Source organism: Micromesistius poutassou, assembly GCF_964030765.1.
Source record: "Micromesistius poutassou genome assembly, contig: SCAFFOLD_1060, whole genome shotgun sequence".
Taxonomy (NCBI): domain Eukaryota; kingdom Metazoa; phylum Chordata; class Actinopteri; order Gadiformes; family Gadidae; genus Micromesistius; species Micromesistius poutassou.
This window is the reverse complement of record NW_028180271.1, coordinates 1-17920: the sequence shown is the minus strand read 5'-3', so window position 1 is coordinate 17920 and position 17920 is coordinate 1. Positions and strand designations below refer to the sequence as shown.

The 17920-nt window shown below is 49.5% G+C and overlaps 1 protein-coding gene across 1 annotated transcript; it reads left to right on the top strand.

The window, feature by feature from the left end:
• Positions 1-2780: 2780 nt before the first annotated feature.
• On the top strand, positions 2781-17613 carry LOC311370958 (uncharacterized protein). The gene is made up of 5 exons (XM_084489227.1): positions 2781-3058; positions 4230-4302; positions 15412-15554; positions 16095-16430; positions 17262-17613. Exons 1-5 carry the CDS (start codon positions 2998-3000, stop codon positions 17525-17527), a joined length of 879 nt encoding a protein of 292 aa, XP_084345353.1. The 5' UTR covers positions 2781-2997; the 3' UTR covers positions 17528-17613.
• Positions 17614-17920: the final 307 nt, after the last annotated feature.

The following is a 17920-nucleotide window of genomic DNA, read 5'->3' as shown; positions in this document are numbered from 1 at the left end:
ACTTACACACAACACACAGAAGTGTGTTATGAGCACCAGTCTAGAGATGAAATGATACCTATCAACTTAGAGGGCAATTTATCACTCGGTTCCGCTGCACCTGCCCGCTCCACTCAATGCCACAACTATGCTCATAATGTTCTTGGATGGTGTTATATGTTTTCTTATGTTGCCATTTTTCTAACATTGAAAATTGTATTTTGTATCGTTTTTACAGTTATATCTTAGAGATACAGAGATAGTTCATCTCAAATCAAAGGGCAGTGTTATGTTCTCAATGTCAAGAGGAGGCCACGACCCTGAAAGAAGGGTCTATACGTTTCATAACAACAGCAATAATGTTACAATTGTGTTATATTGCGATAATGTCACATCATAGTTATAAAGCAATGTTATTGTAATGAAATTGTCACATGTTTTATTTGAATGGATATTACTATTGTTGTTATAGTTGTTGTTGTTATTAAAAGTATAGGGCTCCATCACGATGTCACCGCCCCTACTTTGGAAGCATAGGAGCATTTCTTAGTAGATATGTTGTTGAGTAATGTTTTTTTGGCCATTGCTTACTAATTAATGTTTGTCATAATATTTTGTCATTATGGCGAGAAATTCTTATGCTTGAAACAGCATGAATCAGCATGTCTCATACGAGATCTCCGCCTAGTTCCCGGTATATTTACGTTTTAGGATTTTACAGTATTGTTACTTGACTCAATGACTCAATGTGGCAACAAAGGACTGCCAACAAAAAAAATCCCATGATGCATTCTGATGCACAAGCACCCGTTATCATAATAAGCAATTCATAATACAGTACTAGCCTAGTCATAAAACAACTCAGAGACAACACAGTTCCAACGCGTACATCTCAAATGCGACACTGCGTCTAGCACCAGTGTCATCGTCACAATTGATGATGATTACAAACGCGTCCAATTAAAGGCTGCCAAAGCGAATCGGCGTGCAGTGGGAACGCTCCACACAACACGTCGCTGGGCCGGGGCCATTGACAATGTTACTCATGGCGGCGCAGAGTGCTCCATCAGGGGCCAAACGAGGCAGGTGTCTGTTTGGCCCGCACAGTCTCTTTTCACTGAACCCCTATAGATGACGTCACAGGCACTAACGAACTTCACTCCAAAAACCAGCCAGCCACATTCATGCTCTCCTTGTAATTTATTCAAGGCCAGGAACGAGAGTTTTGGGGGGGGGGGGGGGGGCGGTGGTGGTGGTGGTGGTGGTGGGGGGGGGGGGGGGGGGGGGGGGGTTGATGGTGGGGTGTTTGGGTGAACGGGGGGGGGGGGGGGGGGGGGGACGTCCTTGAATATTAGCATGTTGCTCTCCCCCACAGCATCCCATCCCCCCCCCCCCACCCCACCCCACCCCCCCTCTTCCCCCTCTATCCCCTGCAGAAAGAAAACTGTGTCATAATGCCGAGCGGCTTTTATCATTCAAATCACGGCCATTGTCTCTGTAGGCGACTGGCTCCGCTCCGTGCAGCCGAACAACAACCCAGGGCCCTATATACGCGCCGGCTGCTCAGGAGGAGTCTGCTGCCTCTGCTGCTGCTGCTGCTGCTGCTGCTGCGGGCGGCCATAAGCTGGAGGAGGCGTGAACAGTGAAGGAGGAGGCTGTGCAGTGCCGACGCCAGCGCATGGGCCAAGGGACAACAAGAATGGCTGCTCTGATCACTTCCACCCGTGTAAACAGAATGCACTCGCTCTTATTGGAGGGTGGGGGTTGGGGGTTGGGGGTTGGGGGGGAGGAGGGGGGGAGGAGAGAGAAAGGCCAATGTAAACACATAGTAACAAACAGGGTATTGTGCACTCTGGTGCGTATGGTTTAATATAGCAAACTATAGTTTTCACTTCCTTTTGGTACATTTCAGAGGTAGAAGTGAATGGACGAGGCTTTGAGGTTGGATTGGTACGTCGTACAAAAGCACAGCTTTTTTTTATTTTTTGTTTAAAAGGTTCGTAAGCCTCTTACAGGAAAATATTAGTATTTTGTGGTTGTGCCTGAACAAATATGAGGCATATGAACAGCCTGAAATGGATTAATTAATATCTGAAAGGCCCTTTGGTGGAAGCATATCCATATCAAAGAGGAGCATGTTCAGAGACAGATACAAATTGGTGAACATAGTTGTCATAATTATACATAACTCATGTTTTTCTCAAATTCTTCTGTGGGACTTTGCCAAGTTAATCAGTAGTGCAAAGTGAGGTTCATATCTTGTCTATACTTATGGCTGGACAAGCAACCATTTACACTTGAAAAACGTTCATCAAACTTTATAATTGCCACTTGTAGACTAAACCCGTGTGGGAGAATAAATTAAATTAAACACTCCAGATACATTTATAAAATGAGTAAATATAATTATAAAAAGTGTATATCTAGGGAAGGTGATGAAGGTGCAAATGTAACAAGTCATTAGAGCCATATAGATTAGCTACAACCAAAATCACTCAGATACCAGGCTATAGCCTGTAGGGCTACTACACCGTCACTACACTGCGTTAAATCTCGTTAACGTTTTGTTTTATGTCAGCCAATCATCTCTGCTTCGCGTGTAAAAAAGGCCTATGGCCCACACAAACTATCGGGTAATACCACGGGAATACGAACTATTTGTGTGCGGAATAGCGGCCGTCTCGAGGGAGAGGGGGGTGGGGTGCGGCGAGGAGGAGAAAAGGAGGCGGAGTAATACCAGCTCGGGCCAGCGACTGGGAGCCCGAGAAGAAAGTTGCTCCAAAGTTTCAGGAGGTCGGTGAAGACGCACAGCAGCAGTCCCCGTGCTGCAGAGGATATTACGGGATTGGACCTACGCTTTCTTTGCTGTTTTTTTTGGCGTGCTTTGAGCAACAAACAAAAAAAATACAATATATGAAGATTGCCTATCCACCTTGGAGCTTTTACATTCACGTGAACTTCTAAAAGGATGTATCACTGCTAATATTTCACAGAAGAATTGGAAAGTTTTCCACCGAAATGGAAGGGACTATTCCATGGATAATCTTTTCATTTGTGTTGTTTATTTGTCATTGTGAAGGTAAGACCACGCTGTGAATGACTTAAAAATAAACATAAAGTTAGCCGCTTATTATGTGGACTAGACATGCCTGGACAACATGCCTTGATTCTAATAACGTCGTAGGCATCCATACCTACCTAACGGGAATATGTTTAATGATGACACCTACAAACAGTGGATTAATGTATCATCAAAACAAAGGAAGCACTATATGATACAGTTCTTAAAAGTTGACTCGTTTTTGAAAGTCGGTTGCGACTGATTTTAAACACGCGTGAAGCTGTGAAAGCACCTAGCCTTCTTCTGCGCGCTGGGAAATGGAAATAAATAAATAATCGATCACCGAAAAGACCGCACAGCATCAATCCGACCCACCTCCGACTGGTTTGGTGTGGTTTATTTTGGAGGTAAAGTTGTGAAGCTCACTTGCGTGGGAGCACCGCAGTCACGTTAGACTACGGCGACATTAAAGACCCCCGCTTCCAATAGATGCACTTTTCAAAGTCTATCAGCCACTAACGACCCTTCGCAAAACACCAGAGTTGATGCCTCAGATGCAAATTGCGTTCCAATGCTTTTAGCACTTTGGTTAACTTATTTTAAAAGGGAAACTCAAATTGGTTTGGTTTTGGGGGGTAGGGTGAGCATTCGCGTAATAAGCCATTGAACGGAGTGATGAGTCGGAGCTTGCTTCTACCCCCCCTCCTCCCCTCCCCTCCCCTCCCTCCTCCCCTCCCTCCCCAACTCTACACAAAGCGGCTGAAACAATTGAACTCCTCTTTAGCGGACGGGGTAATTGCTGCAAGAATACATATATATTGCATTACACCAAGCGACCTTCTAAAATAAGTTGAATTAGAACGAATTTGCATTAAATTTGAATATAAATTTGAATTTTCAGTAAACAGATCTTCATTGTCTGGATCAAAATTATAGTTATCTGTGGTCTCTCAGAAGATAGAAGAAGCATAGTCAATGTTTTGGCGGGTGTGTTTGCAAAATGCCAGCAGTGGGAAGAACAACCACAGCCAGAGTAGCTTTATTTTAAATTGACAGATTTAATTAATGGATTTTATGATAACATAACCGGTTCCCAATTAATCTTGTCAACAAAAAGTGACATCATATTGATTGCGTCTGAGGGCTGTGGGTTTAACTGACTCTGATACACTGTGCCTTTTCTTTCCAGGATACCGCTGCTTGGAAAAAAACAGACCGTGTGAAAATGGTGGCACATGCATAGAATCACCCTTCAAATGCATGTAAGTGTTTAATCCAACAGGATGTACTCCCTAACGCCTTCACTCCAGCTCTGACTTGTCTTTCATTGACCCGTCATACAGTGGCCAAATGAACGACTACAGACCACTCTCTCTACATGTTTTCACATTTATCATTTCGATTTGATAGGATTAGATGCTATCTTCAAAAACAACACTGCATATCCCATTTTCAACTTATAAATGTTGTACTGCGTGACTTATTCCCGAGTGCCTAAACGCTGGCTATGTCAACATATGAGAGAGTTGGCGTCAACCAGCCTCTGCATGTTGTGCAGGTTCAAACACCTCATGCACCTGTTGGACCGCTTTGATCACACATCAATTACATAATTTGACTGTTCCTACAATGACTGCCTTTCCCACAACTGACTTGTTTTTTTTCTCTTGTCGACGATATGAGCAACCGATTGTTTCACAACTCTATAACAATGTTTATCTCGACTTTTTCCCTCTTCGCTTGGTTGTGTGTTTCCCGCCTGTTTTGTGAGATTTTTTTGGTAACACTTTACAATAACCATAGTTTATAAATGGTAAATAGACCATTTAGAAATGGTTAATAGACCATTTATAATGATAGTTAAATATTAATAAATGGTCTATTTACCATTTATGATTGGTCTTGCTGTTTATAAATGATGATTAAACATTAGTAAACTTAGTAAACTATCTGTTTACCTATTATAAATGGTCTATTTAACCATTTATAAATGGTCTATTTACCATTATAATTGGTCTATAAGCTGTTAACCATTTATAAATGGTCTATTAACCATTTATAAATGGTCTATTTACCATTTATAAACTATGGTTATTGTAAAGTGTTACCATTTTTTTTTGCTTTGGCTCTCATCTTTTTCACAGAGATAAGGCCTTTGTTTTTCAGATGGACAAGGGCTGGGGGCAGGGCAACTGATCTAAAGGCCCTACAGTGGGCTTTGCCTGGGGGTCATTAGGGCTTTTATTCCCTCGGTGTAGGAACCATGCGTGGGTGCTTCAGACTGGGGTTGTCATTGGCTAAACAATACCTGGCTGGTGGCCAGTTTCTTCCCTCCAAAACTGTGCATTTAGGCTATTTTAACTCTAATCCCGGGTCACCCTTTGACCTCCATGCAGAGGTCACGGTGGAGATATGTCACAAGCAGAACTTTGGCACGTCATCGTTTGAAGCACATTCCCTTGCAAAGTAGTATGAATAAGGTTAAGTAGAAAGTAAAAAGTAAAGTAGAAAAACATATTTAAATTTCATTTCTCAAAATGAGCCAACCGTTTTATGATTGTGACAGTTGAAGGGAGTGTGTTCAAACAATGTGTAACTGGGTTATGTGTGCCGCTAGGAACTAGTACTGCCACATTCCTATATTCTTTAATCATTAGCTGGAGTCAGACACCCTGGTGTCATTAAATGGGTAAATGTGTAATTTTATGGCTGGTTTGCAAACGCTGCACAATGTATAACGGAAAGATCTTTCTGAGTCACTCAATTTGGGCTAATGGGCTTATAGCAATATATAACATATGAGATGGAGGAGATTCAAACATAATTCGCCTTTTGTTTGGTTAACTTCTATCTGCGTTGTGTACATATGTGTTGTAGGAGTGGGAGCCAAGGTGTGGTGTGGTGTGTGTGTGTGTGTGTGTGTGTGTGTGTGTGTGTGTGTGTGTGTGTGTGTGTTTCTGTCTAATCACAAGCGCACGGTTCGTAATGCAGATAACGAGGAGGAGCACTGTAAAAGTGAAGCAAAGGAATGTCCAGGGGAAAGGGGACACTCACGTCCCACAGCAGCCCGATTAAAGGCACCACGGCAGGGCAGGCCAGTGGAGCGGAGTGGGGTGGTGGTGGTGGTGGTGTGGGGGGGGGGGTTCAGATCAGTTCTGGACATAGGTGAGTGTTGAGGCAACCCCACCCCTTCCCCACGGAGCCCGGGCGTAACGGGAGATCCCGAACTGGGGGGAAAAAAGGATCCTTTCTTCCGCTGGGTTACCTGGCTGTAACCCGGCACCAGGAGAATCAGGGTGGGGAAAGGTGGAGAAGAAAGGGGAGAGTGGAGCGAGAGCAGATACGGCGGACGAGATGAGTAGGCCAGGGGAAAGGATTCCAAGAAAAAAAAAAAAGGAGGTTTCGCTTGAAAAACCTCAGGGTGCCACTTTAACTTTGGCCGAGACTGTTGGCGTTATCCTTCTTGAAAACTCCTGACTTGCCCGTCGTAAAATATGGATCCAGGAGAAGGACGGAATGAGGCTGGCTTTTTGTCTTCACCAGCCCATCCTGTCTGCGTCATGTCTCTTTATGGGTCACTGGCAGTGTTTTTCCTTCTCCTTGGGTATCCAGGCCAGAGTAGATGATACAGGATTACAAGAGTAATCCTCACACACCTGTTCCACCCCGCGGGCCCTCTTCAGTCAGATAGGATGTAGCGGGGGCGATATGGGTGACGCACAGGTGAACAGGTGGCTACATGGCCTTGATTGATCACCAGAACAACAAAATACGAAAGATAATTTGGTGAGGGGCTATGGTCAAATCTCGACACAGTAAGGCTTTAAGGTCATTTGTACGCGTTCATTTTTCGTGCCAATGGTCATTTCTAGAATAATCATCACCAAATACCAAATACGTTCCCCAATTCGTGATGTTGTGATGGGACACGGCTACGAGTGCTTTCCCCCCGCCCTCCTCCACCCTTAAACTGTGTGCGTGTGTGTGTCAGATTGTTAAAACTTCACACCACATTTTTCTGCACTTGACACTGAAGGGCTGAGAGTCTGTCTGTCACGGCGCGGCCGCCCTCCGGGTGAATGGTCAGGAAGTCCTTTCTGGTGGAGGGTCTGCCCCCTCGCAGACCACCAGTGGAATGCACGGCCCCGGAGAGGGCAACAGTGGCGAGCCCGGGGGGGGGGGGGGGGTGGGGGGGAGGGATAATTAGGCAGATTGAGAGGGTGTCATTCAGAGAGGATCCAGCTGGAAGGATTGGGCGGGGTGTTGTGGGCTTTAAGTGTCCGTGTGTGTGTTGGTGGTGGTGGGGCAGGCGGTGGTGGGTGGGTGTGTGTGGGGGGGTTGCGTAGAGGACAGCTGGTGGATGTTGTGATGGTAATCCAGCGAAGTCAGATCTTGACAAAGGGGGGAAGCGTAGGGCCAGGTGCTGCCATTGAGCGGTCGGCTGCCCCCCATGCTGGGGGAGACAAGCTCGTGGGGGCGACGGAGCCCGTAGCTCACGGGCAGCTCCGCAAGCATATGTTCCATCTCTCACAGTGCAGCCGCAACAAAGAGCCGCTCATTGTGCCAAGTTGTTGTATCACAAGTCCTTTCTCTCTCTCTCTCTCTCCCTCCCTCCCTGGGTCTCTGTGTCTCTTTCTCTCTCTCTCTCTCTCTGTCTTGCTCCGTCTTGCTCTCTCTCTCTCTCTCTCTCTCTCTTTCTGCCTCTGGCCCTCTCAGTGGCACATCCCAGATTACATTCCCTCTCCTCATATCACCGTGCAAAATGAATAACCATCTATTTTGCGCTCAGCGGGCGATACAGTGGCTCTCTCTGTATGCTATTGCCGCCTTGGCCTTGACCTTGGTCGGGAAGTGAGCCTTTAAATCTTGAGTGTTGTATTTTAATGACCCTATGGGTAGCTTCTAGACTCCACGAGGAGGACAGCTCGAGACCTTGACAGGGAGGAGACACTGAAGCCATTGTCGACATTGTACAACAAGTTGCGCCAGAGGGGCCTTCCTCCGACCGTCTTCCCTGCTTCCATTTACTTTAAACTTTACTTTAAGGGGAGTCTGAATTCACTTGAATCTGTCTCTTATTTTTTTACTTTTCACAATTCCGCAACCATAGCATTGAGAATTCGTTCCTCGGAAATGAAGTGGTGGTCTCCATGGCAGTGCGTACATATTCATCTATATGCTTACTTATGGATGGCAACCAAACAACCACTGTTGACATAGTGTTGTAGGCCCAGAGAGCACCACCGGCCATGTTCTCTCTTTGGTGTTTCTACGGCGGATTAGGGAGGAATGCCTTGTAGGCTTCATGCCGTCCGTGCGTCGCTTTCAGGTTATTGTCCACCGCTTCTATCCATCGCCTGTGGCCGTCGGTTCAGGAATGCCCTCAGACAATGCCATCAGCCCCGGTGTCATTGAAGAAACGGCATGCTTGGAATGGCGTGTTTGATTTGCAATTAGTTACTCTGCCATTTTGTGAGCCCGACGTAGCAGCCCGGCTCATCCGTCACGACGGGCCGACAGGGCGACGGAGCCATCGCTCATGCAGGCCAGGGCAGGATCCAGCAGCGCTCAAGAGGGAGCAAAACCCCCCGTTGGTGGTAGGGCGATGAATGGGAAGGAGGGCTTGTAGAAAGAGGATGGGAAAGTTGTGGTGACGGAAGTTTGGATCATCAAAGGTAGCTGGTGGTCCCACTTTCTCTCGGGGGGACATGAGCAGCAAAATGTTTTTAAAAGAGTACGGGGCTTGTGGTTTCCCAGGCCCTCTTCGCAGGAAGTGGTGCCTTCTGACCCACCCCCCCCCCCCCCCCCCAAGTACAGACATCCTGTCTATCTGTGTAGTTTGAGTAGCTCTCTCTCTCTGGGCCTTTAATGGTGCGCTTCAGGTTTCAAATCAAAGCAGACATCCCCTGTTCATTTTCCTCCTTCTCCTCCTCCTCCTTTTTTTGGACCAATTAACAGACATCTGTCCCATGATGTGAGCATTAATCATTTACCAGAAGAAAAGTCATTACAAGCTATTATGACTATGAGTACACAAGAGGAGAAAAGCACTCCTACACACACACATTAAAGTCAACGGTCAGACATTTTGTTATCGTTTGGCTGGCAGACGGAAGGCCTGGCCATGATTCACGTATGATTAGTCAATTTGGAGACGCATGTCTCGACCGCGTGCTCAGAATGGGATAAGCCGCGTCTCTGGAGTCTCATTTTTGGGCACCATGACTCTTCATCCACTCTAGAAAAATCCATCTCTCTGACATCTGAAGGAAAGGATCTTTATTTTTCCATAAAGCTACATTTTCCAGTCATAATAATTGGTGGGAACCTGAGATCGGAGCAACAGTTTGGCTAAATGTGTGCAACACTCTTAATACAAGGCAAGGCAGGACAACGTCAGAGCGTTCCCACGCTACGGTTATTTGCTTTTTGATGTTTTAAAGATGTCTTAGATTAGAAGATAAGCGGGAATCACACCCATTATTTGAAAGGTCTCCAGTGTTTTATTGGTCACGGATAATCGCGCCGCCCTTATCACAGTGAAGCTGTGTGTTATTAAGAAATCCTATTCCTTCATGAACGGGGTTGAGAGTTTGGTTGGAACTTGGTCAAATTGTGTTTCACAGCTTTTACCATCAGCCATAAACTCTAACGGTGTGATTTTATTAATGTCAGATGGATGCCTTATTCCACTTCTCTTGCACTTCACGTTGTGGCAGCACATACAATGAACAAATAAAAACCCGGGCTAGGGTGTGAGTGTTAGAAAGGCCATAGAAAATGTCATATGGATGTTACTTTCGTCCCAGAATGTTGGCCCAGAGAACTTGGAAAGGTTTTGGTGTTGCTCTTTTATTTGGGCAAAAAAAAACCAACGTTCTTACGTATTTATTTCAATGTTTTTCCAGAAGTCTGGTTCAGTTTAGGTGGAGGGGTGGGTGGGGTTTTGGTGGTTCGTGTCTGATGAGGAATGCTTTGAAAGCCCTCAACCCTGAGATCCATGCAGTGTGGTTATGGGCAAATGGCTTACTATTCCAAAAATGTCAAGGAGGATTATTTCTTTACTCTAAAATTTCAAGTACATTTCTTAAGGAAAGTGGATTCCACAAAAATAAACTAATTGTGAATGTTGCTGTTAATAATTTTTGTCTTCTCATAGAAGTGTGACTTATTTGTGACAGTTTCTGCATGGTCACTTTGCCATGCAGAGAAATAGGCCTCCCAGTTATAATTAGTTGCGTACTTTCTCTCTCCCTAAATACGTAGATGGCACAATCTCCTTTTTTTTTTTTTTTACATTAATATTTGTGTTTCTTTGGGAAAAAGTTAATTGTGCTGATGTTCACATAGTTAATATTCATGCAATGGGGGTGCAGGGGAAACCGCCTTCTGGAGATTTCAATACCCCCATTGTCTGCCAAAGCACCATTGTTAAAAGTAAACTTTGGACTTTAAACTGTGAAATTCTTAAAACACACAGCCCGTTTTTTTTCTTCTTCTTCCAAGAAGCGCCCAGTGATCAGTGTGAGTCGGCGTCACGTGTGCACTAAATTGTACCTGCGTAGGTCCCTTTAAAGTTCTCACACTGTCCTCATGAAACCTCCCAACACCCTGAGTCCCCTCCCTCCCTCTCCGCTGTCTATTGCTACCCCGCCATGGGTTACTGTTGCCAGGATACCGCACAGGACTGTTGGTCCATGTAAACTCAGACCTAAAAGACTGGCTGTTTGGGTCACTGCCCCCCTACACCCCCACCTCCCTCCAACCCCCCTGCCCCCCCCCCCCTCACACAAAGGGGTTCTGACTACTTTGGCTCCTTTATTTGGGCCACAAAACGCTACCCAACCCCCAATCTAGCTCTTTGCTGAGAAAGGGGAGAGCCTAGATGTGGAGAGAGAGGCGAGCAGAAGAGGGGTTTCTGGGTAGGAGGGTAGGAGGGTAGGAGGGTGGGGGTGGGGGGGGTTCTCTTGTTGGCAGTGTAGTGTTAGTATGGACTCTCACAAAGGACTGAAGAAACTACTGCTTTTTTCTTCTTCTTTCTAAGCCCTGTTACGTGCAAGCTGCGGAGCTCACAGAGACATTTTTGTCTGAGGCTTTTTCAACTATTAACGTTTTCTCTACATAAAAGTAGAAACGCGAGAAAAATCCAAACCCACAACGTAACCCAGTTCTACTCCCTTTCCCGTTCCATGAGGTGTGATTCCGGTGTGCTCCCCATCGTGTCATTGTCCATTTAGTTTGGGAGAAACGTGAGTGGCCTCCTCTTGCTGTCGCAGTAAAACAGACGCAGCTGGGTGTATGAACCATGTCCGGGATTACAGCCTCTGTGTCCACAGGTGAGTCGCCCCCACGACCCAGGGCCGAGGTGCGAGCTATTGTGGGGAAGAGGATGAGCTCGGGTTACCCCCCCCCCCTTCACCCTCTCTCCCCCCCCCCCCGCCACAATGACCCAGCGGAGAGGAAGACTGGAGTTGTGTTACACAGGCAGTGTGTAGGTGCCGCGATTCACACGCATAAATCAAAAGGGCTTTTATCGAAAAGGGAACCAGGGAACAACAACACGACCCTGGGGAAGAGAGGAACACGCAGAGGAACAACAATCAACAACAACAACACACAGGATGCCATTGTTTAAATGTGCAATGTAAAACGTTTTTTTTTTCTTATCTTTTTCTCCCTCTCACTCCCTTTGAAAAGCCTTCCCAGTGTGGACCTCCACCTCTTTTATGAGTCCACGACGCTTGTGAGTCGCTGCCTGTGGCGTGGGTGTGTGTGTGTGTGTGTGTGTGCGGTGTGCTCTTGTGATGCATGTCGCAAGAGCTTGTTTGCTTTGCGGTGTTACAGCGATGCCGTTACTAAAAAAAAAAACTCCCTCCAGAAGTTGCGTCAGTTAAGAGTGACTAATGCATGCGCTTTTTGGTGTGTTTCCTATCGTACCGACTCCCAGAGTGTGTGTGTGTGTGTGTGTGTGTGTGTGTGTGTGTGTGTGTGTGTGCGTGTGTGTGCGAACGGCCTGTGTGTGCATCGGGGCTCTTGTGAGTGTAGCGGCCGTGCCGGAATCCCTGTGTGCTTGTCCACATAGCATTGTTGTAGCGTAAAGCCTATCAACACAGGCACATGCCAGACATCCAGAGTCGGGGGGGGGGGGGGGGGCGCTGACAGATGCGGACAGATGCACGGTGCCGGCGGGGACTGCAGCTGGCGCGGGCCCTCATACGTGTTATGACGCAAAGAGATTACCCACGTCCAGCTCTCACCCCCGGCCCCCCCCGCCATGTCTGGCCCCGGTCGGTCTCTTCTTCCCCCACAGGGCAGAAGGCGCCACTCGCCATAATGGATCACGGGGACTCGTTGCTCAACGCCGGGGCTCTACGCAGTCACACCTGCTCTCCCCCCCCCCCCCCCCCGTCCACGAGGAGCAGCGAGGTGGTGGAGCTCCGGCTCCCAGGAGTGGCCGGAGTCCACAAGGGCGTTAAGGGCCCGCTGATAAAGTGCCATTCTCAGGTGCAAGGAGGGGGAAGAAAAAAAGGAAAAGAGCTGTCTCTGAGTCTCTCTCTCTCTCTCTCTGTCTCTCTCTCTCTCTCTCTCTCTCTCTCTCTCTCTCTCTCTCTCTCTCTCTCTCAGCCCCTCCACTGATAGTGTGCGTGCCAGACTAGTGTGTTATGGGAGTAGCATGTTGGCCGTGGTTCAGGTCTAGACAAAAGAATGTGTTTCGGCTGCCTGGCTCGGTGTATTTGGAGGAGAAGGACAAATAACTGTGTGAGCGCTCCGTTCCAGGGCCGCCAGCTCTTCCAGAACACACACCGATTCATTCGCGCACTTCCTCCTCAAAACTCTCCCCCCCCCCACCTCCCCCCCCACCACCCCTCCCCTAAATGCCACACAGATATAATTTGTCCCTATTACCTCTGCGTTTTGCTGGCCGTTTCCTTACGTCAGCTCTGATTGTATCGAACATGCAGAGCCGCACGGCCCGCCGCAACCCTGCCCTGAAGCAGCTGTAAGTTATTCTCTTTCCCATAAAGACTTGTGTTGGTCTTTTGGAGGAGGAGGCAGAGGAGGAGGAGGAGGAGGAGGACACAGACCGCCGTTAAGACTGTAGCTCTTAAGCTTTATTCAGCGGTGGTGAAACGGGCCCCGAGTACAGAATGGCCCGAGCATAGTTTGACTGTCAGTCTGTGTTGTGGTTTTCCACCGTCCAAAGCGGCGCTCTTCCTGCGGCGCCTCCAAAGCCCTCTTTGTGCCCGCCACCACTTGGTTCCATTTTTTTGGTGACACCCTAGATTCCAGACATAGTTAATTTGCCTCTAAATAAACCCAGCCACGCCATGACAAATAACCAAGGGGACCGGGGTGGGGGGGGCGGGGGGTGGCGGGTGATTTGGTAGGGTGTCGGGGGGGGGGGGGGCTTGCTTGTTCGTCTGTAAGGTTGCCCGGGCAACGGGGATGTGTGGATTCACAGTGAGCGCGAGTGTTTTCAGAGCAGGAGACGGGGGGATTACAGGAAATATGACATGACATTCTCCCTGCCTGCCCCTCTCTCTTCCTCCTCCTCCTCCTCCTCCCCCACTCCCCGCCCTCCCCCCCACCCACACTCCTCCCCCTCCTCCTCTCCACCCAACCCCACGCTCCTGTGCCCCGCCCCCCTCCCTCCCCAGCCTGACTGACATTATCATCACAATCAGACTGGAGACCTCTGGCATTTGACCCCTCAGCGTGTAGGGGGAGGCGGGGGTGAGGGGAAGGCGGGAGGGAGGGAGGGGGCGGGGGGGGGGGATGGGGTGAGGGGGAAGCCGAGGCAGCAAATGGGTGGGGTGCAGATTTTTGCAGATGGATGAGATCTGTTCACACTCTCTAGTAACATGGCCGCAGCAAGTTGTGTTTCGTAGTTAACGGACGGGCCGGGTCTGTATCGGGAGGAGAGGGGGAGGGAGGAGAGGGGGAGGGAGAGAGGGGGAGGGAGGAGAGGAGGAGAGAGGGGGAGAGAGAGAGATATAGCACAAAGTGGCTAGTAACAAAGCAGATACTTGGCTGCTGCATCCGAATCTATTTCTTACATTCATCCGGCAATACCCTGGAGCACTCTGGTTTTAAGAGCTTATGACAGGTTGAGGTGTGGATTAAAGAGGGGGGGGGGGGTGTAGCCCGGGGGATCACAACCACAGTAAAAGGTGACAAACTACCCCCTTGTTTGAATGTGTGCTGCTCACGAGGGGAAACACATTGTTATTCCTGCCCAGGGGTTTCTCTCCCTCAGAGAGAGAGAGAGAGAGCGAGAGAGAGATGGCCCCAGGGAGGGCCCGCCATCGCCGCCCTGTCATCAGCATCAAACGGCCCCCCCCCCCCTGTTTGAAGAGTCGCCCGTCCCCAGGCAGGAGCGCTCTCTGGGGGGTGTAGAGTTACCGCCGGTGCCCCGCAGGCCTCCCTCACACAACCCCTGCTCCCCGGCTCCCCAAGGCCCCTTTAAAGAGCTATTAAAAAAACATTAAGGTCAAGGTATTTATCAAGATGAGGAAGCGAGGCCGCGGTGTTGTTACATCACAGCCGCCGGAGAACGCTGATGTTTGGGAAGCCATTTTTTTTCTCCATATTGTGCAAATGTAGCTCTCTGAGGAGACTGCGATTTTACTTTTAGAAGAAAAAGAAGAAGAAGAAGGAGAAGAAGTGAGAAGAATCCAAAACTGCTTCCCAGTGTTTTTGTTTCTGGGTGTGCTGCTCTCCTCGATGTATGAGAACGGGAGTGGGCGCCGGAGTGGGGGAAAACCCTCACAGTGTAGGAATGTAAGCAGACACGGAGAGAGGGAGCTTTCCCAGCTGCAGGCGAGTCCAGGAGAGAGGGAAGTGAGGGTGACCTGAGAGAGTCGTGCACAATCGCGTCTCTTTCGTAGAAAAGCGCACCAAAGACCCGAGAAGGGAAGAGACTGCCCGTATCTGTTTCTAAACAAGGCCGGCCTGTGTTTGCGGTTGCTGTGTACATGTGTCTCATTCATCCAAATCACAGCCAATTGCTTTATGAATGGTTTCAAAAGGGGGCGGGGGGGCTGGGGGGGGGGAAGTTTTGCTGTAAGCCCGACGCAGTCCAGTCCAACGCCTCCCCCCCGGGGCCGTACCGCTGCCAGGCAATGAGCAAGGCACCAAGCCTTGCCAAGGTGTTGGGGGGGGGCGGCGGTCGGTGACAGTTGTTGCCAAAAGTCCAGAGGAACCTCATGCATCATTGTGAGAATGGAGGCTGCGTTGGCTTTGGCAGCAGCAAACTTTGATGGTAGTTTCACAGAAGTGTCCCAAATGCCTCATCTCATGTAACATGTATATGTGTCTGTGTGTGTGTGTGTGTGTGTGTGTGTGTGTGTGTGTGTGTGTGTTCTGTTCAGATGCCGGCCGGGCTTCATGGGACCTCTCTGCAGACAGCCGGACCCGTGTCACCGCTCGCCCTGTCTGAACGGAGGGGCGTGCAAAAGCCAGCTGGTCAACGGGGTCCCCCAGTACAGCTGCGTGTGCCAGCGAGGCTTCAGAGGTACGGGCCCGTGTGACGCCAATCTTCGTGTGAACGGCGACCATGGGAAAACGGCCTAGGCCTGGGGCGATACGGCTGAAAGACACATCACGATATGACTTGATCATATTGATCGCTATCGATAACTATTGATCATTTTAATGACCTAAAAAGACTAGGAATTACCATGCTGGATTTAAACACTTCTGTTTCACACTTATTATGACCTTCCACTGTTCTTCATTGATAAATACTCCAATGTCGATGCAACAATGAAAAACACTCAAATATTGTATGTAGTATGGAACCGTGTTTGTGTAACAAACCCAGCTGCTAGATTCAATGGTCCGGTCTCTTATCGATATACATTGAACACGTTTTATATTGACAATGATCAAAAGACTACCACGATACGATCATTCATTGTTTCATTGCCCAGGCCGAACTGGATCCCGTCCCCTCGTGTTGTGCTTAACGTCGTTGTCAAACGCGCGCGCACACATCCTGACACACGTTTCATCCCCTCCGCTCTCCCGCTCTCCCCCGCTCTCCCCGCTCTAGGCCAGGACTGCGGGCTGATCGACGCCTGCGCCACCAGCCCCTGCGCCAACGGCGCCCGCTGCGCCAACTGGAACAGCCAGTACAACTGCTCCTGCCCGCCGGGCTTCCAGGGCAAGAACTGCCGCAGCGACGTGGACGAGTGCCGCAAGCCGGGCCTGTGCCTGAACGCCGGCCTGTGCATCAACGGCCACGGCTCGTACCGCTGCCAGTGCCCGCCCGGGTACAGCGGGCGCGCCTGCGAGGTCGCCACCCTGCCCTGCGCGCCGTCCCAGTGCCTCAACGGCGGGACCTGCCGCCAGACCAGCGACCACACCTACGAGTGCGCCTGCCTGCCAGGTAGACTCCCCACCCCCCCCCGACGGCCTTTTCTGTTGTTGTTAGAAGAAAAATAAACATTCATCACACACCCCCCCCCCCCCGACATGCTAAAGCTTAAACCAGATCCAGGTTTTTGAAAAAGCCGTTCTCCCACTGGTTTCCCACGTCCCACTGCCGGCGCTATAGGGGCCAGGCCGTTCCCAGGCTTATGACGTAGCACGTACACACACAGATCTGGGATTTGTACTCCCCATGCTTGTTTGGGGTTAGCGGCAGCGCAGGGGGGTGGGGGGTGGGGTCAGCGTGCTGCTATAAATAGAACTCGATGGGAGATGGGGATGGGACGGCGTGGGAGTGAACCGAGGCAGCCCCCCCCCCTCACTCTCTCTCTCATCGCCGCACCCGCGCAGCGCGGGAGGAATTTACTTTACGGGCCTTCTGGCTTCCCTCTGGGGAGCGGACAGGAAATGTCTCCTGCCAGAGAGGAAGTCATTGAAACTGCGAGAGATGATAAAACAAGCAAACACTGCAGGAGCGCGGACCTCTGGGGCAAGAGCGCGGTGGCGGTCGCTGGTTGTATGCGGCGCCCGGGCTCTGGGAACCGGGCCATGTGAAGACGTAAACACTCCCCCTCACGCCCCCGCCGCCCGCACGTCTTTCACCGGCCCCCCATCCCCACCACCACCACCATGGGAAGCCCATGTCAGGAGTTGAAGTTGTAATGCTACTAAGTGGTTGTAAGGGGGGGGATTTCGTTGGGTTTATACACACTGTGGGAGAGCAATTTGAATGTTACTTATGTTTTCGTCAACTCTTTCCATCCTCTGCTTTTTTTTTCTTTGACCCCAGGGTTCGAGGGGCACAACTGTGAGAACAACGTGGACGACTGCCCGGGACACAAGTGTATGAACGGAGGCACCTGTGTGGACGGCGTCAACACGTACAACTGCCAGTGTGCCCCGGAGTGGACAGGTAGGAGTACCCACCGACACGCCAGGGGGGAACGCGTCTATTATGGCCACCGCTGCACTCCGAACCGTCCCCTCGAGGGAGAGATCCCTCTCTCTCCCTCGCGTGCTCCCGTCGAGCTTTCTTTCGTCCTAATTATTTCTTGATCATTTCTATTTTTCTTTGCTAAGTAAGTCAGTAAGTAATCTTTATTGTCATTGTACAGACGACAACATTTTGTTGGCGCAATCCTCCCGGCTTCGCGGTTATATAAATATCAAATAGAAATATATCATATAAAAACAACAATATCAACGATATAAAAATAGAATGTTTCCAAAAGTCCAAGTTAAACCCGTCAAAAGTGTCGGTGGTGCGACGTGTGTATGAGATGTGGGAGTATCGGTGTGGGAGGGGGGGGGGGGGGGGGGGGGGGGGGGGGGCAGAGTTCAGTAGCCGCTGTTCACAGCTCTACGACAGAAGCTGCTATTTTGGAGGGCTGTGTTTACGGGGCGGGGGTCAATAGAACAATGGCCTGCAAAGCCAATCGAGTCTGTACA

Excerpts from the sequence above, each read along its gene's own strand:
- LOC311370958 (XM_084489227.1), top strand. The coding sequence starts at position 2,998 with ATGGAAGGGACTATTCCATGGATAATCTTTTCATTTGTGTTGTTTATT. Across the intron at positions 3,059-4,229 it reads GTTTATTTGTCATTGTGAAG|GATACCGCTGCTTGGAAAAA; the intron begins GTAAGACCACGC and ends TTTTCTTTCCAG. Across the intron at positions 4,303-15,411 it reads GAATCACCCTTCAAATGCAT|ATGCCGGCCGGGCTTCATGG; the intron begins GTAAGTGTTTAA and ends TGTTCTGTTCAG.